Raw genomic sequence first — 21,071 nt, 5'->3', positions numbered from 1 at the left:
CAGTCGGTACAAAACGCAGGTACAGGCCAGGTACAGGCCAAGCCAGGTCAAGCCAGGCCGGCCGGCCATGTCAGGTATCGACTGAGTATATTGTTTTGGATTCATATTCAGGTCCAAAGATGTGAATCCGTCCGTATTTGGTGTAGAATTTCGGATTAGTTGTCGGGTTATTTTTTCTCAGCAATTCGCCATCAGTAGTAACATCTTTGTTGTCATAACCGCCACCCAATTAGTATCTTTACATTTTCCACATAGAGTTCATAGTCGTTCTTGTACATACTGGGTACATTCAAGAGTAAAAATGGACTTTTAGAATGTTGAACATGAAAAAAAAAAAAAAGCTGGCAGATAGTCATTTGGGAAAGTAGTCGCATTTCATGCAGTCTCTTTATTTATTGATCACACAGGACGATTTGTACAACTAAAATATATCATTGCAATATGTTTAGGACAAGAATGCACTAAAATGGCGTGGATAAATGAAGTGACAATTGCTCGTTCAAGAACAAAACGTCTTGTGATATTAATGCAAACTCTCTTTAAATAAAAAAAACAACATGAAAAATAAAAATATTCAAAACCAAGATAGTTACACATGATAAACTACCGAACATACAACTATTTATCTGAAATCAATTATGCAGACATCTAGAAATTACTTTGCCTTAGGCAATCACTCACTGGGAGTCTGTATTTCGTTGCTAGTCTGTGTTTCCTTAGATTTCTACAGTGTCGACTTCTATGGGTCGATAAAAGGTTTGCGTTCGACCAAATTACCATACCTGTGTCTGCCCGCACTGTCTCCAGTTTTTAGTCGAGTAATTTATAAAAAGACGAAACTATTAGCTCTCAGCCAACGTGGTCCTTATAGCTCTCGGTCATACAAATGGGGTTTTAATTGCCTTCGTGATATAATACTTGATGTCATTACATGGTAAAACCTTATGAAAGAAGATAGCAACTTGTTTGTGTGATTTCAAAGTCAATTATCTACTCTCCTTGTGTCTCTATCTCTGTCTCTAACTGTATCTCCCTTTTTAATATGGTAAGTATTGCAGACATACATCTTTTATTACATACATACATACATACATACATACATACATACATACATACATACATACGTACGTACGTACGCACGCACGTACGTACGTACATACATACATACGTACATACGTACATACATACATACATACATACATACATACATACATACACACATATGTTATGACAAACTTACTGTTCTTTGAGCAAGCAAGGGCGCAAATATCTAAGAAATAAGTCTGAGAAATAACAATGACGCATATGCAGAGAGAGAGAAAGAGAGAGAAAATATCTTGTTTTATTTGCAAGGTCTTTTCAATGAAATATTTTATTGGGCAGATGCATAATGAATAACAAAGATTTGATAAAGAGTTTATGGAAAAGTAGAAACATAATTTTAAAGCGTTCTATAACAAAATATTTCCCTCTATTCTTTTCACTATGTCTGCATTCTCACAGACCAGATATATTATTCGAACTAGTTCTGTCATAGAGGCTACTTGATTACGGCATAGACAGTGGAGGGGAGACTGTCTATGGTTACGGCAATGGGTTTAAAACAATTTCTTTCTCGCCGATATCAAGGTTGAAATATATTAATTCTCACCAAATCATACGCGGAGGTTGTTCATTCTAGATCTATCTCACATTGTTGTTCCCAAGACCCTTTCCCAAGCTGTGAAACTCTTTTCCAAGTTGCATTCGTCGAGAAGCCAACCTGTTTAAAGAGATAAAAAGAAACTGAAGACTATACTTGTTCATCCAAGAATTTGTCTATGTGAATACTAGGGGGGTGGGGGAGGGGGGGGGGCAGATCAGCACGTGAACATTCGTATTTTGACTTACCTTATTGAAGAAGTTTGATGAAATAGATGATATCAACTTTTTATAGTTTTTGTATTTTATATTTTGTTTAAGCTTATCATTTTAGCCACGTAAATTGTATTTGTTAGGAATTTTATCGAGTACTGACACGTGGTATAATTCACTTAAAAACATTAAATTACTAGTATAGATTACAAAAGATAATTGTGGATTAAGGTATGGTTTACACTATAATATATAACAAATGTCATCAATGACGTCACCGAGGATTGGAGTGAATCGTATTGGTACGTAGTTTCTACTTTTGTGATAACTAGAAATTGTAATAAGGTTGTAAATAATGACGTAAAAGCACTTAGTCGGTTTGCTTAAGTCGATGGTTTTTATCTCATTCTTTTATTTGAATAAAATCACTTTTCAAAAAACACAAATAATCTCCCAAGAGCCTGATGCCATGCAGTCTAGTCTAGGCTAGGCACGCACCAAAACACCTAGTGCATGTGTCATTGCCAGGTCTAAACTTGCCAGTGCTTTGATTACATAGTTATGCATATAGAAAGTAGATACTTGATAAATTGAAGATTTTTTTTATAGAACCCTCAATAATCTCAATATCGTGACATCAATAAAACAATAACCTGATTGGAAGTTTTTCTCGAACCAAAGTACACATCGATATCTCTGATGTGACCATTTTCACATTTGAACAACTGTCCATCTACATACCCCTAAGTAGTGTCCCCATCAACTATCAAAGCAATCACGTCACTCTGCCGGTTTTTGACTTTGCTGTTTATAGTATACTGACACACACACACACACACACACACACACACACACACACACACACACACACACATACATACACACACATCTGCACATACACATATTTTGATAGTTAAAGCCCTACTGAACTACATCTGATTCAGTTTTCAGTTGTGATAATCAAATCTCACCAGTGTACAGGTTGTTGTAGTCCTGGGAATTGTTGGCTTTCAGATTCTACACCATTGCCAAGCACTAGAAGTATTTCAGGACCGAGATCGATTTTGAAAATTACCATCAAGAATTGTATTAACGCCAATGAGGAGAGCGTAATATAAATGGATGTTACTGTGTTCCCATGTGACTAACACACATTCAGACTTAGAGATAGAGTTAGGTCATAGACATAACATTCAGACTTAGAGATAGAGTTAGGTCGTAAACATAACATTCAGACTTAGGGATAGAGTTAGGACGTAAACATAACATTCAGACTTAGGGATAGAGTTAGGTCGTAAACATAACATTCAGACTTGGGTCGTAAAAATAACATTCAGACTTAGGGATATAGTTAGGTCGTAAACATAACATTCAGACTTAGGGATATAGTTAGGTCGTAAACATAACATTCAGACTTAGAGATAGAGTTAGGTCATAGACATAACATTCGGACTTAGGGATAGAGTTAGGTCGTAAACATAACATTCGGACTTAGGGATAGAGTTAGGTCGTAAACATAACATTCGGACTTAGGGATAGAGTTAGGTCGTAAACATAACATTCAGACTTGGGTCGTAAACATAATATTCAGACTTAGGGATAGAGTTAGGTCGTAAACATAACATTCAGACTTAGGGATAGAGTTAGGTCGTAAACATAACATTCGGACTTAGGGGTAGAGTTAGGTCGTAAACATAACATTCAGACTTGGGTCGTAAACATAATAATATTCAGACTTAGGGATATAGTTAGGTCGTAAACATAACATTCGGACTTAGGGATATAGTTAGGTCGTAAACATAACATTCAGACTTAGGGATAGAGTTAGGTCGTAAACATAACATTCGGACTTAGGGATATAGTTAGGTCGTAAACATAACATTCAGACTTAGGGATATAGTTAGGTCGTAAACATAACATTCGGACTTAGGGATAGAGTTAGGTCGTAAACATAACATTCAGACTTGGGGATAGAGTTAGGTCGTGAACATAACATTCAGACTTTGAGACAGAGTTAGGTCGTATACATAACATTCAGACTTAGAGATAGAGTTAGGTCGTATACATAACATTCAGACTTAGAGATAGAGTTAGGTCGTAAACATAACATTCAGACTTAGGGATAGAGTTAGGTCGTAAACATAACATTCAGACTTAGAGATAGAGTTAGGTCGTAAACATAACATTCAGACTTGGGGGTAGAGTTAGGTCGTAAACATAACATTCAGACTTGGGGGTAGAGTTAGGTCGTAAACATAACATTCAGACTTGGGGGTAGAGTTAGGTCGTAAACATAACATTCAGACTTGGGTCGTAAACATAACATTCAGACTTGGGGGTAGAGTTAGGTCGTAAACATAACATTCAGACTTAGGGATAGAGTTAGGTCGTAAACATAACATTCAGACTTAGGGATAGAGTTAGGTCGTAAACATAACATTCAGACACCCCTCATTTTTCGTTGCGTTAATGAATAAATATGCTATGGCTTCCAAGAATGAACCATTTGAATGAAGTAGACCACCCCATTAGAAACACTTGTCAATGGATGACGGATTAGGCAAAATAAAAACCTGTTTGTTTTTGATAACATGACTTCAGAAAATAGGAAAGGTAGGCTGGAATCTTATTTTATTTTACTTTAAATTCGTGAAAATTACTTCGACCCAAAAATAAGATACTCGTCGGTCGCAATATCTCAGGTGTAAAAGCAAATGAAAACAATTTTACGTTAAATAGACAAACACGTTATGCAAACTGTACTTTTATCGTCTAAAAAGAACTTTTTTTCTCTGGAATACGATTTTTAAAGTAAGTGACCACAGCTGAGGCAAGGCATGAAGGTATACATGGAAATAGAAGTAAATTATTACCATTTGCAAAAAATTGTTTAGGGTCGGGTTATTGGAAACACGTTTTTTTATTTGGCCTTACTACTAACATGCACTGTCAATATGATTCAATTGTTCAAAGGCTTCTCAGTCTGACATCTATGCTACATAATGAACAGTGCTTGGCATTGGTATATGATTACTTCACCAGAAACAGGTCTCTTGGCTAAGTGTTTTTGTGAAAACATTCCAGCGTAGAAATAGTCACTTGATTATACACCCCTCAGTAGCGCTGTGACTGCCACACAACACACAGACTGAAAAATCAACTTTCTTACAACATAAACTTTCAAAAATGACATTGTTAGGTTTTCCTTGATATTTCCTTTATTATTACAAGTACTATCTTCATGTGAAATGGACCAGTGACTCATCAAAATGTTTGACAATAAAAACATTTACTTCTCTCTCTTAACTTTGGTGGGAAAAAATAATATACGCTTAAGTTAATTCTGTAGTGTTGATAAAATATTTTCTCTGGAATTAAAGCTTGTTGATTTATTTCAAACTTCACATTCTTTAACTTTGAAGAGGAAATTCAAAGATTTGATATATGATGATGGAATTGGGGCACTTTGTTGGAATCTGTTTTATCACAAGTTCCAGTCGTTGTAACTGTAGGCCAGTGAAAGATATACAATATATTTACTGAAAATTGTCCTATCCTTTGAGTTATTAGTCAACTTCCAGTCAATTGTTTTACAAAGGAGTGTGCTGTAAAAACAGTCATCCTAAACACTGTGCTTGTCTTCCCTTGATTTTCCGGGAAACCGGGAATCTGAATATTGCTAGACTCCATAACGAGGAATCTGAATATTGATAGACTCCTTAACCAGGAATCTGAATATTTCCTGACTCCTAAACCAGAAATATGAATATTTATTGGTCCTTGAACCAGGAACATGAATATTTACTGACTTCTGAACTAGGAATATGAATATTTATTGGCCCCTGAACCAGTAATATGAATATTTATTGGCCCCTGAACCAGGAATATGAATATTTATTGATCCCTGAATAAAGAATCTGACCACTAAGGAAGTATATATTGACTAGTGTACCAGGAATCTGAATAATATTGACTCCTGTACCAGGAATCTGAATAATATTGACTCCTGTACCAGGAAGCTGAATAATATTGACTCCTGGCCCAGGAAGCTGAGTATATATTGCCATCTGGAAAAGGAATCTGAATACATATCTGAATATTCATAGAATCTTGAACAGGAATCTGACTATATACTGACTCCTAAACAAGGACTCTGAATATTGAGATTTTGTTGATGATGCATGATGTTATATTGAATATTAGTTTTGAAGAATGTCGGCAGTACGGTCTGATCTGTACATTCAGAGATTCAACCTGTGAATAATAACGTCAGAAGGTATTTCATGAATATATCATAAACTCTAGTTTGATTAAATGATAGAAAAACATCAAGTAAGTTTCAATGTACAACGAACATGCTATTGAAAGGCCTGCAGTTACAGCAACGGGAGCTTTAATATCATATTTATACAAACACTTGAACACCTTAAGGCCTCCTATACCATAATTACTGTCAACAAAAACTAAAACTGAAAGCAATGAAAGCATACAACCATAGACCTTTGGTCTACGATACAACATACCAAAAATTAACTAATTTAAAAAAAACCTACATTTTGAGGAAATGTTTTCTTGCAACTCTATGTAATTACACCCTAAAGACAGGATGTCAGTTCTAGTTCATTCTTTTAAATTAAATTAAACTTGGCTATTTCTTTACACGAAGACATACTGATATGTACAAACTCATATCTTTAAAAAAAATACTGGGGATTTGACTTCTTTGTATTTTCACTTGATTTACATCCACGATATTGTGTTCATTTGATCTACAACTATAAAATGATTTATAACATCACAGCCTCATGTAAAACATTGATTTTATACATCTCTAATTAGTAAATGACCTTTGACCTAAAATGTCAAAGGTTGTAACTTATGCAAATTACAGACCTTGAGTTATGGCCTCCTGGTAAACTAATCATGCAAGTATGTCTTCTATATGACCTAGCGAAGGCACTGTAAAATTGTTCTTGTTTCGTTTTCTGTGTACAAATTCTCATGTTTGACTTTGCCATTGTGATAAAGTATCTAGAAACAGTATTGAGCTTACACTTATGAAATAAGGGTGCAAAAGGGTGAGACTCATTTTATCCCGGCTGTACTTCTTCATGCTTAGGGGACCCAGAAAAGTCACTCATCAATCTGCATTGTGCAACCTCTCTAAAATAAGAGTTACAAAAATTTACAAATCTTGCTGAGATGAGGCACGCTGTATACTGGACTGAGGCATTATGGGAGTAAACAAAGTTTGGTGCTTCACTCCTCTTGAAACAATTGCCTCAGCATTGCAAGGGTTCGAAAAGTGCGACCCTCGGAACTTTGCTTCCAGTTTGAATATTTGAACAGCGCCCTCACAGGCAATGATCAGACAATTTGTAAATAGTGAACCTTTGAACTTGTCAAACAGGTACCTCCGACAATGGGAATATAGGAACAGCGCCCTCACACGGTCAATTATTAAGACAATTTGTAAATATTTAACAATCTAAACAGTACCTCTACATACTGTACAATTTAGACTGAATGATTCATCACTGTTGACATTCCTGGTAATCACTCGCTAACCATCTTTTGTAACTAGTGACTGGTAAAGCGTAAGCACTGAAAAATCGTTCAGTCTAACTTGGCATCATTTGCATAAAAACCACAATAACTCTACAAAAAAGTACACACTCAACAAAGTAATATAACAATTTAGCCATGGTCACTCCAATTTTTCCCCATACAGAAATGAAATGTTTAAAAACTGTTAATAACCACTATAAGTAGGTGTTTATTCTTCTGTGAAATCACACATCTATCTTTGTATTCACACCCTCCCCCTCTCATTGAAATCACCCCCACATTGAAATCGCACCCCTCTTTGGATTCATCCTTTTTTTGAAATCACATCCCTCATAGTATTCACCCCCTCATTGAAATCACCCCTGTTGAAATTACACCCCATCGTGTATTCACCCCCTCCCACCTCCTCTCCCTGTGGGCTAATCCACTATAACGATATGAATGGCTGAATCGCCTCTTCACAATCTTTACTCACACCACTAGGGATTACATACATGTTACGTTTGCTGCTTTGGAACTTCCTTTTGTAAATGTCACTACTACAGAAATCCAGCTATACACAAACAAAGATTGATATCACCTGAAACTCGTCACAAAATGTTGATATATGTTATGAATGGATGTTGTCTGATGGTTATTATACTCACAATAGAGTGCTGTCTCTGATAGACAGTTTGCTTCAAGTGACTGAACATTCAACCTCATTCAGTGTTTACACTATCTTGATTATGGGTGAATATATCCACATAACCAAGGCACCTGCATCACCCATTCAGGTAATCTATCACACACAACGATAGCTTTAGTTTGCGTATTTCTTAGTTTGCAGATTGTTTGATTTCCATAGAGTATATCAACAATAGTTTTAGTTCATGTCTATCTTAGATTGCCAATTGCTTGATTTCCATAGCAGATATATCAACAACAGCAGTTTTAGTTTGTGTCTATCTTAGTTTGCCTATAGCCTGATTTCCATATTTGTACATCAACAACAGTTTCAGTTTGTGTCTTAAGTTTGCTGATAGATTGATATCCACAGTAGTATCTTCCAAACTAAATCATATAAATTAAGGGACCAGTGTGACGAGTTGACCAAACTTGTAACACTGTTCCTAAATCTGTGTGGAAAAAAATTGATGTATTGTTATCTGGGTTTATAAGTAATTAGTCTATTTACAAAAAACTAATGTGAACATCATCAAGACCACAGGATTGTTTTCTTAGCTCTGTCACAACTCACTACCATGGAGCCTGTTGGATGCCACGCCACGGCAACCACAGATGAACTGAAAGAAATGATAAAGGAAATGCGTTAGATGGTGTTCACAAATTGGACTTGGTTATTTGAAAAAAAAGACTGAAAAAAAAGACTGAACTGTACATATGCAAATTTCATGATAAAGATTTCATGATTTGACCACAGGGGGCGCTGTTCATAGGTTGCATTGAGGCTGGAAGTCAGGGTTAGAATAGTCGAGTATTGTAGTGTAAAGACAACAGACATGAAGTAACAAGTCATATTCCATGTTGTTCTCCCTGCAAGACAGTAAACTGGTGCTTCATTTGCATATACTGGTGCTTCATTTGCATATCTTTGTCTATCAAGACACTTACCTATGTTCTTTTGATAGTCTAGTTTCCAGGATACCCGTAGCGACAGACCAGATACATACAGAACCATCCTGAGATCCAGCTACAACATACTGACCATCAGGACTGAATACTGCCCTCGTGTAATCATTGCCAACATGGAAACCATCACAACTGCAAATAAAATATATGATTGATTCTTCTTTCTATTATATATGCAATAGAATACATCAACTGAATCTTGAAATACATTCCTTTACATTCAAATTCTACATAATATCTACAAATACTCAAAGTTTTTGCTAAGGCCAAAAAAAATGTTGTGTTTCTGATAACCAGACCAACCCGAGTTTAAGCTGCTGACTCTCAATATTTTTTTTACAAGCAAAAAGGTAAAATGATGAAAATTTACTTCTATTTCCCTGTAGATTTTCTTGCCTAACTATCTTTAGTTATTTTTATTAAAAAAATCACATTCCACAGAGAAACGATGCCATTTCAGCCTATAACAACAGTCTACATATTGTGTTTGTCTACTTCTGAATCATATCATTGTCTTACTTCTTTCACTTCATCAACTGTTATGAAGTAATGTGACCAACATCACCTTGACCTTGCATCTTCACTGGGTATCTTTGCTATGGGCTATTGCATCATGGGAGTTGGCAGAAATAATGCATTCAACAAGTTGCACAATGAATATTCATGAGCCTTGAGTGCCTATACAACATCTCTCATGAATATTCAGTGTGCAAATTGAATACATTATTACTTCCCATGATACAACCATCCCCTTTTTAATAACTACCTATCCTATAATCTGTATTTGAAGTCTATAGGCTTTATGACTAATCAAAGAAGGTCACTCTTAATGACTAATTTGGTTTGAAAAGATCAACAAATACTAGCAATGTTTTGTAGGGCTTTGAAAAAGTTAGGTTTTAATAGATCTACCTACCAACACGTTGTTGTGACTTGATTCATTCGGAGGTCTATAATTTTCAAGGTATCGTCTCTCGTACAACTTAGTAGCATGGTTCTGTCTGGTGATAAATCTAACGAGGTGACACGACCTTGTAACGTGATCTCATTGGCACTACTGTCTGACCTGAAAATCAAAGTCAAGAATTTCTAAAGAAAACAGCAAAAATTGTATACTAGTATATTAATAATTAACAGCACACTGTAAGAACCACGGACAAAATACACTGCAGTAACCTGTTAAAAGTACCCATGCACAGCATAATGCAACTATTGAAAAATGCATATTTTTTACATATGCATCAGTAATTACTTGCATTGGTGTGTGTATACTATTGGTATGTGCATTGCAGTGGAATGCTGACATGCCTTCACTTAACACATAGTCCCCAACGGTGGGCAAGTTATTGTGCAAATTTGAATGGTGTCTCTAGATATAAACTTCATAATTTGACCACTTTGCTATTTGACCTTGAATATGGAGGTCAAAGTCAAAGGTCATGGTAACATATGAGCACCCTCTGGGTGGTGCCCATTGGGGCTAAAAACATTACAGCATACCAATATGCAAATAACTAGATGATTGTTCCATGTTCACAAAATCTTGTGACTGCATAATTATAATTAAAACTAAATTTGCCGTTTTGGAATCCCATGTTATATGGGTGTTAGTGTGAGATACTCCAAGTAATCTGTACTAGTGTTACAGTGTTTATGAAGTACGGTTGCATAGAACACCACAAACACTTGGGCAAGTACGCCGAGTATACCACACTGGCACTCACACACACTATAAGGTTCTGTCACTGTAAACCTAGATATTTTCACTGCAAGAAAATTTGGCAATTTAACAGTCTTCAGCTAGTTCTCAAAGACTAATTTTTACTAATTATCAAACTGCTACATTGTGTTTATGTACAAGAAGGCAGTTTAGGCACTACTTATTTTTGTGTTTTGTTTTCCAGTGAAAAAGTGAAAATAAGTTTTTTAGCAAAAAATGTCCAGGTTTCCAGTATTTTATTTTACCTGGTATCCCAGAATCGTATTCTTTTGTCAAAATGACCACTGATAATTGTGGATGCAGCGGAATCACTGGTCACCAAATCGTTACAACTTGAACCAGCAAATATGGTCCGCGTACCTGAAAAAAAGAAAGTGAGATTGTGAGAAATATATGAGAGATATTTTACACTGAAGGGAATAGGCACTTTGGCGTCATGAATATTCAGTGTGCATGCATGAATACATTATTTCTGATGACTCCCATGATGCAATGGCCCACAGCAAAGATACCTGAAAAAGGCACAAGATCAACATGACGTTTCTCTGCAATCACAAGTAATTGTAGGTGATGTACATTCATGAAATGACTCTCCAGAACCCAAAGTTTATGAAAATGCCTTCATTTCCTGGTGTTGCGTTGCCCTTTAAGACAAATTAAAAATGAAAGCCCTACAGTACCTTGTTGATGTGTATGTGTACAGACTGATGAAATACGACTGAAATTTGTTTGTTTTTGTTACAGTATCATGTAAAACAACACAGGTTCATAAGAATATCCTGAGAGTCATGTTACACACAATGTGATCTAATACATCATACTCCAGTAATCCACTTTTAGCAATTTTTTGAAAGAAAAGTCTGAGGATGCCCCCAATTAGTCTTTGATGTCAATCACAAGGCAGTACCCAACTCAACAATAGTTGGCTACAAAGACCTGATTAGAAATTTGTATCTTCAGAAACAAAAAAAAGGAGAACTATGTGGACTGGTCAAGGATATCATTCACTTTTAGATGTGAAACACTTGGACATGATGAATTTTCATGGAGAGCCTCACTATTTAACTGTCACTGCCCATAGTTTGTTTTGAAACAGCACCCCAAGTGGCCAAACTACACACTCTTTTGTTTTTTTGGATAACTGGAATATGGTGTTTTGTGACTTGTTGAGGATAGACATTAAAAGGGTCTAGTGAATTGTACTAAGGGAGTTGGGGATGGGGTAAGGGGTATGGTTAGGGTGGGGTGGGGTTGGGTTAAGGGTAGGGGATGGGGGAGGGGCGGAGTGAGGGGGGTTGGGGGTTGGGGTTGGAGAAGGCGTGTGTACCAGGATAAATATCACATTCACATGATTGAGAGTAGACTAAATAGATTCAACTTACATGCCCTACTTCGTAAATCCCAAATTTTCAATGTCCTGTCATGGCTGCCTGAAACTACTTTGTACGGATCACCCATGAACTTGGCAGTTAAAACTTTACCACTGTGTCCAGTTAATGTATGCTGTGAAGAAAGACAACCATTTGTAAAATAGTCTGCGTGGTCGAGTACCAAGTTCATCTTGGCTTTCAAGATTTAATGTGAAAAGTGTTTGGAAATTTTTTACCTGCATTGTATAATTGGCAAATGGAAATTGAAAATGTTCATTATGAATAATATTGGGTAATTTAAATCAAAGTATCCTATGTGTGTGTGTGTGTGTGTGTGTGTGTGTGTGTGTGTGTGTGTGTGTGTGTGTGTGTGTGTGTGTGTGTGTGTGTGTGTAGTTTTCTATTCTTGAGTCTCCCTCAAATGCAACTATACTAATAGCACTGTCTAAATTTCTAGTTTTTTCAGAAATTTCAGTTTGAATGTATTCCAAAATTACAGAACAACATAGCTGCAAGAGTTCACATGCGACATTGCCAACCAAGCTTTCAGCTAACTAAGACACAAGCTAAAACTGATGTTGTGACAGGTTGATATAAGCTATTGAATGGTATATTTCTAGCCACAGTATGGTGGCATTTCTGATGACTTCCATGATCTTGCAGTGTATGTTGTTTGGTACTTCCGATGTTTACACTATCTTGATTATAGGTTGATTAGATTCATACAACAAAGATACTACTATCACCTAACTGTGTAATCTACCACACTGAAAAACTGTTAGTTTGTGTCTATTTCAGTACACTGATAGCTCAGTTTCCATAGTAGTAAGATTTCTTCTCGAGAAAGAAAGAAGACAAACAATTGGTATCATCTTACCCTGAGTCTGTGGTCCCCTACACTCCATACTCTGCTAGCAAAGTCATTGGAAGCACCTAGTACATGCTGCTCCTGGACATCAAAATCTACACACATAATACCAGCATTACTACCTGTTAGAGAACCTTTACTTTGAAGTTGACCTGAAAAATAACAAAATACAGACAGTGTCAGAGTAATGGTTCACTAGGTGTCAAGGGTGTATGATCGAGTGATGGCTGACCAGGTGTACTATTTAAGATTGGTTGACCAGGTGTACCATTTAGCAATGGCTAACCAGGTGTACCATTTGGCAATGGCTAACCAGGTGTACAAATTGACAATGGCTAACCAGGTGTACAATTTGACAATGGCTAACCAGGTGTACCATTTAGCAATGGCTGACCAGGTGTACCATTTAACAATGGCTGACCAGGTGTACCATTTAGTAATGGCTAACCAGGTGTACCATTTAGCAATGGCTGATCAGGTATAGCATTTCAAATAAAACTGCCACAGCCTTGACTTACCATTGACATATTCCCAAAGTTTAATTTTCCTATCTGCACCACCTGTGGCACATATTCTACCAGACACTGTAAATTTAACAGCATTTACTTCACCATCATGGGCATCCTGAAATTAAAATGCCAAAGAAAAGATGTAGAATTGTGTGCACTATTTTTAATGATAATTTTTATTGACTACAGGCAGTAAATGTAATTCTTGAGAGATGGATTAGACAGTGAAAACAAGCTATGGATATGCAAATTAGATAATCAATATGCAAGTAGTTGCACTCAAAACTAATTAGATATTAAATTCTATTTGTCTCATAGAATCTGTCTACTATAGTTTGTGTCAATCCAACCTGCTGTTCTTTAGTTTGTGATGACACACACACACACACACACACACACACACACACACACACACGCACACACACAGAAAACTAGGGACAGACAGAGATACACATAAAATCAGACTTACAGAAAACATGACAGACAAACAGAGCAAACAAACAAGCAAATAGACAAACAAAGAAACAAAGAAACAAAGAAACAAACACACAAATACAGGAGTTGAGTTTCTTACAAATTTGTGATGTGCCCGTGTTGGTATAACTGCAGCATAACAGAGTGCTGATGATGACGTTGATCCGGCCCTCTCCATTCTAGGACCAATCCTGAATTAAAACAAATCAAAACACACATTATTGAAAGGAACTGTGACTTCAAGCTGAAAATACAATGTACCTGTAACCTCAACACTTGTCCTTAAAACAGTGTTACTTATTAAGGATTGATTGGCAATATTGTGCTACCTAAAGTATTCAAGATATCAACTGGTACCACTGCCAGTGAGACAATACGCCCCATCTAGATGTACGACCTCCTACATCAGAAAGTCACAAGTCCTACCTGGAGTAGGATAGGTTTGTGTTTATATGTAGGAAGGCTATGCTGTAGATGTCGCATGATATCCTGAACCCGTCCTGACCTGGTCCTGAAAATATATGTTGTGACGTCATGAAACTTTGCTTACAATTATTTTGGCACACATTGTTTTGATTTTTAGATAAAGGATGGACAAGGAACTAAAACTATTGACTGAAACAACAGAATTGGGTCAGGAGAAAAGTGTAAATCTGTTACAACGGGATCAAGATCAAGAGGTCTTCAGGAGAGAACACATCCGTACAACACACAGGACAGAGTCAGGGAGGTTTCAGGAAACCTCTTGAAGCTGTCCTAATTCAGGACTCAAACTATCCTGATTGTCACCCCGGGCAGAATTTTTAGTGCTGCCAAGATGGGACTAGTGATGTATATACATTTATATAACTTTTAAACCATATGCTGCTGCTCACTGATATGGAAATAGTAGAAATGACTCGGGAGTATAAACTTTGAAGTATTTGACTACATATATAGAACAGGGACTGGTGTTAAATACTATTTTTAGACATGTTAGCGCCCTCACACAGTCATGGGACCAGTGCTTTTGTTTAATGAGGGTTCCCTGTACTGTAATATTTCCCTGGCATCACCAGATAACAACATACAGATAGAATACATACTTGGGTGGAGTGATTAAAACAGGGCTCTTTGCAGCCTCTTCTAGCTCTTTCTTCATTTTTGCATGTTGTTTTTGGTGATAAAGTTCATTGTCAAAATTTAACAGCTCCGCTTGTTTGCCTTTCAATTCCATCCACCTTTGTATCAATTCAGCGTTGTCTCCCTGCAGCTTCCTAAGTTTTTCTTCTGTTGCAGTACATGTAAGTTGGAGTGCTTGATGTTCATCTTTGAGTAGCTATAGTATATGGACAATAGCATAGAATAGAATATCAAGATTTGATATGGATAAACAATACCATGGGAATGAGGCTGTGACCTAAAAAGGTAAAGGTCACAGCCTCATTCCCAGAGGAAGATGGCTGTCAATCATCAAAATATTGGAAGACTCTCACTCATAAACTACTACATTTGTTTTGCATCACCTGTCTTTTTTTTTGCAACACTTCAAAGTAGTACATTTTCTTGCATTCCCTCCTGCATTTTATGAGACATTCACCCCAAAATAGTGGTACTGTATGTGTGGAAAACATTATAGAAATTAAACGACTGCACCTGTTACCATTGTTTCAAAAATCAGCAAACATACAATATTCTCGCACTTCTCAAAATAAAGTCAAAATGTAATAAAACAAGACAAGATGCATTATACCATGCACTAGCCAGGTTCAACAAAAAATATGGAATATATACTCTGGTCATTCTACGTCATGACAATGCACATCTATGTCAGACAACACGTGTCTATGTCACTGGTTCTGCTATGTTCAAAATATGAGTCAAAACGATCAAAATTGCCATTACTTTCCCCAATTTTTTTCAAACATTACTGGCTCTGGTATAATGCTATTATTTCCCACTATATTTCTTCATTCAGCCGGAAAATACTCGTGACCTAAGGGTTGTCACTACTCATCTAGTGAATTGTAGTGAGAAGGCCCCCTTAGGTCACTCGTATTTTCCTTGGTTGAACAAAGAAAAATATTGGGGAACAATATCTAAATATCTTTACCTGATATGCTGTTTCTTTTTCTAGTATTGATTCCTCTAAATTTCTAAGTTCCTGCTGTAATGCATCAATTCTATAAATAGCTTCTTTAAGTCTGAAAAAAAAGTTTTAAAATATTCTATGATACATTGTCTATTAAATGGGAACACCATTCCAGGAAATAAAGGAATTTTTGTAAACTTTGGGTTGCAGACAGTCATTTTATGATTTTACATCACTTACGTTACATGAGATTGCCTAGAAATACAAAGTAAATTATTTGTCGTCCATTATTTAGTGGCAGTCCTTATTAGCAGTCGTGTGTTGTCTTATGGAGGCAAGCCACATAAAGATGGAATGGTTGAACACTGAATATTCATGAGGAAGGAACAAATGCACACTGCATAGTCATGAGTTTCCGTGTGTTGTGTTGCCTGGTACATTTACGTAATTTCCACACATGACTTGGAGTATTGATTCTGCAATTGTTCCATACTCCATACTCGTTCCCTAAGATCTCTTATCTAACGTAAAGTCAAACAGACAAATTCTATTGAAATCTAGCTAAATATCCGACTGGGGAAGGGATGAACAGTGCATGTCAGTAGTAATACATCACACATTGTCAGGCGGTTGTAATTGGTTACTTTCTACCTCCAGTTTGAATGTAAGTGAGATAAGGATGCGATAACGTCATCACATTTATATCAATACTCCAATATGTATAGTCTATTGCTGCTGTTGGTAAAAAATAGAATTCTGTGCTAGAAAAAGCCATCAGACTGTACGGCGGAGATGATCATAAGTCATCTGACTGTACGGCGGAGATGATCAAAAGCCATCTGACTGTACGGCAGAGATGATCATAAGTCATCTGACTGTACGGCGGAGATGATCATAAGTCATCTGACTGTACGGTGGAGATGATCATAAGTCATCTGACTGTACGGCGGAGATGATCATAAGTCATCTGACTGTACGGTGGAGATGATCAAAAGTCATCTGACTGTATGGCAGAGATGATCAAAAGTCATCTGACTGTACGGCAGAGATGATCAAAAGCCATCTGACTGTATGGTGGAGATGATCAAAAGCCATCTGACTGTACGGCGGAGATGATCAAAAGCCATCTGACTGTACGGCGGAGATGATCAAAAGCCATCTGACTGTACGGCGGAGATGATCAAAAGTCATCTGACTGTATGGTGGAGATGATCAAAAGTCATCTGACTGTACGGCGGAGATGATCAAAAGTCATCTGACTGTACGGCGGAGATGATCAAAAGCCATCTGACTGTATGGTGGAGATGATCAAAAACCTTCTGACTGTACGGCGGAGATGATCAAAAGTCAGCTGACTGTACGGCGGAGATGATCATAACGCATATATAGATTATCAAATTGGTTTGTATTCCCAGTAATTCAGTTTACAAAGGGGTCAATTTAGGCAGGTTTTATTTAATCACTCATATGGAATTACGATCAAGCCACTTACTTTTCATCCTTTGAACTTAATTCTTTGTCAGTTTCTTGAAGTTTTTGAGTTACATCTATGAGTTGCTGAGCATTCTATAAAAAACAAGAATATTGATGAATTATAATATTATAACAAATGGACATCAACAGAATGACAAGGACATAACACTTCTTATAATTCAATATCCAAATACAACAATCATGAAAACAGTATTACATTCCTTATATGGTCGTCATAGATCTACTGAGGAAATTTGAGATCTCAGGTTTGTCTCCATATATAGTCATGGTTATTACCATAATTTCCATATATGGTAATCATTGTGTTCCACTTTGCATATCTATCAATAAAGTTCTAAATTAAAGACTTATCAGGGTAGCGCACTAGAACACCCCCCCCCCCCCCCCCCCCCCCCCCCCCCATGTACTTTTACTTGCCAATGGGGCCTCCTGGAATCTGCACTATCATTCTTAGGAGTTTAATCCCTAAAAATCTGAAATCTTGCACAAATTCAACAAGAAGCCATTGTTATATAATGGTGGAATAAGTTAGTTATGGTCTCTGCTATATTTAAAAACAGCTATGCAGTCAAGGACCTAACCATGTTGTTGGTAAAATTGCCAGGAAAATCTAACACGATTTTCTAACTCTCCAATGTACATGACTCAGCAAAAATTCTTTATATAGTACTATGACTTACTTCTCCTTTCCTACGATGCATCTGAGTCAGTTCCTCTTGAAGTTTGAATAATTTCTGTTCTAGCGACTGTATTCTTTCATTTGAGGCTTTATTGCCGGTGCCAGTGCCAGTGCCTCCACCTTTCCCACTGTGAATACAATCAAATACAGAGTTATAGATTCATTCTGGGGTTTTATGTGAAGGCCAATGCCAGTGCCACCACCTTTCCCACTGTGAATACAACCAAATACAGGGTTATAGATTTGTCTGTAAGGTACACCATGATGGGGCACCCTCACATATTGGTAAACCCTTTATAGTGCAGTGAGGGGTGAGAGACACAAAATATCTGACAGTTTAAGGCAACAAACCTTATTTTTTTCCATTGTTTTCTACCAAAGCAAAAGGAACCTTGTGGAAATCTTGATATTATATCCATTGTAGAGCTACAATGGTTGAATGGTTTGGAAGGCTAGCTTGTAATCTGAACATAGCACATGTACATCATTGTGTACTGGTTTGACACCTACATGTAGTATACTGTACTCATTTATTTCTGAATGGCAAAGGAGAAGTTTTAGGGTCTCTCCTTATTTCTTGATACACAATGGATTCTGTCAAGTTTCACAAATACTGCTGTCAACTTCAATAATCACATACAAACAGCAGGAGAGTGAGTGAGTGAGTGCAAAAATGCGTAATTTCACATAAAAATATACCACATAATATAGATTTCCAAATTTGAAGATAGCAAATCTCTTATTACTAGAGAGCAGGCCGGAATGTCTGCCTTAAGAGTAACTGTTTTTGAAAAAACTGCCTGGCAGTTGAACATTTTAGAACAATGGCACAAAAATAAGTTCTGGGTACAACACTAAAATGTGTCTCTCCACTAACCTTCAGTTGTCCCTTATTTGAGTGTCTGAACAGTTTGTAACTATAGATACTTACCCAGTTTCAACTTTGACCTGCAAGTCCAAGTTTTCTTGTTTGAGTCTTTCAACTTGAATTGTAAGTTGTACATTCTGGGATCTCATAGCATCAGTACTTTCAAATATTTTGTTATCTGTCAATTAAAACACAGATAGATGAATTGGTGATTTACTAATGATCAATGTTTACCTGCACCCCCACAGTTCACTGTGCCCATACCTGTGGACACAAGCTCTCAGCGGGACATTATCAGTGATTGCTTGTATCCATCATGGACCATGGTTTCTAAACATGGAGAGGATAACGATGTACCAAGTCCAAACTTAAGAAATGAATTTATCTTCAAGTAAAGGATAAAATCAAATAAAAAGACGTTCCTGAAAAGCATCTACACTTTGTAACATGGTGTTCATAAAGATAGGCGTTCGTACTGTCACCATGTTGTGATCCCAAACAGGTGAATATTTCTTGCTCACTGGTCTGCAGTATTTACCCAAATCTTAATAATGGGTACCTGTTGCACTGAAAGCCAGGTGGAAGTGTTGGTACCAGGGTAGCATGTCCTCATCTAAAATTTGTCCAAGTACCCCAGTATCCACCTCCAGCATATCATTCAAGCTTTTACAAGTTTTCATTTCTTTCAGATGTATCATTTGTTTTCACACCTTTTTTGTCTTTCTCTTCCTGTCCTTATCCATATGCCAAACCTCACTTCATTAATACCAACTGGCCCGGCTTTGTGAGTGTGGCATAAATGCATGCACTGAGCTATAAAGGTGTTGTGTTGTGGGGGTGGGGGGTGGGAGTTCTGTTATGGGTCAGATTTCAAATTCACAAGTACACATTGTGAATAGCCAATAAAATAAACTGGAATTGTTTTGCAGTTACTGTGTACTGATATTGAATCAAGAGTTGCGAATTTGTGGAATTTTGCAAACATCGATCATCACGGGTGATAAACATCACTCGTCGATGTCACGAGCGACACTACAATTTCATATATATACTACTCCACTGTAGTGAACCTTCGAACAATTTTATCTCACTCCATTTTGTATTAATGACTGTCCTTCCCTAATTCTAAACTCGTGCTGATTTTATCAACAAACACTTCGGGAGAATCGTGACACAAAAATTACTTTACTAACCAGGAAGTAGGTGGAAATGACCGTAAACTGAACCCATGAGAAAGCAAACAGTGTCCTCACGACTCGGGTTGTTTTGATTTAGAAGTGATGGTATAAGATAAGCAACGGGAAGGGGAAAACGTATGTTTGCAGAATTATACACGATGGTGATACTTACGGTTGTTTATAAGATCTCGGAAATATCCACATTGCACTTTATCGCGTTCTTTCAACTGCTTTCTTATATCTTTTCGCCACCAAGGCCCCGAGTCGGCCATTTTAGCCAATTTGACCTCCCACAATGCTGTTCGTTTCCGATGACGTACATGACAGACGGCAACTCCAGTGACTAGACTGAGGACGGACATGCATGTCGAGCCTATCCCCTGCATTGAATGATCGAAGTCAAATTTTAAAAACTTGTAACTAAATAAAAAGCAAGAAAATAAGAAATAAAAGATAAAGAAAAATTGTGCAGAATAATCAAGTATATAATCATAAATGGATGTAAATGATATTGAAAGAAATAGTGCGCTTTACCGTTAGACCATGGAGGTAGCATCACAGATTAATTTTCTTCTTTTATTTTTAAGGTGATTTTGCCAGTGGAGATTCTTTCTATGTAGTTACGGGAATAACTGCACAAGATAAAGTATATTTAGCAGACACCCCCTGACTTTCACACTTTTTCCGGTATGATAAATCTTTTCCAGAAATTTTCGGGTGACGCGCTCTCAGCTCAACAAACTCAAACTCCTCTCCGCCCACCTTCAAATCATAAGTGACTTAGTT

General features: G+C 36.9%; 1 protein-coding gene across 1 annotated transcript; it reads right to left on the bottom strand.

The window, feature by feature from the left end:
• Positions 1 to 5,065: 5,065 nt before the first annotated feature.
• LOC144442273 (autophagy-related protein 16-like) lies at positions 5,066 to 20,566 on the bottom strand. The gene is made up of 14 exons (XM_078131574.1): positions 20,458 to 20,566; positions 19,171 to 19,285; positions 18,241 to 18,367; positions 17,559 to 17,632; positions 16,088 to 16,178; positions 15,081 to 15,313; positions 14,096 to 14,186; positions 13,531 to 13,636; positions 13,022 to 13,164; positions 12,157 to 12,277; positions 11,020 to 11,134; positions 9,971 to 10,120; positions 9,037 to 9,186; positions 5,066 to 8,708 (listed from the first exon to the last, which is right to left on the bottom strand). Exons 1-14 carry the CDS (start codon positions 20,555 to 20,557, stop codon positions 8,621 to 8,623), a joined length of 1,704 nt encoding a protein of 567 aa, XP_077987700.1. The 5' UTR covers positions 20,558 to 20,566; the 3' UTR covers positions 5,066 to 8,620.
• Between the last annotated feature and the right edge of the window lie 505 nt (positions 20,567 to 21,071).

Source organism: Glandiceps talaboti, chromosome 11 (genome assembly GCF_964340395.1).
Source record: "Glandiceps talaboti chromosome 11, keGlaTala1.1, whole genome shotgun sequence".
NCBI lineage: Eukaryota > Metazoa > Hemichordata > Enteropneusta > Spengelidae > Glandiceps > Glandiceps talaboti.
The sequence above is the reverse complement of the archived record's forward strand: the minus strand, read 5'-3'. Positions and strand labels throughout refer to the sequence as shown.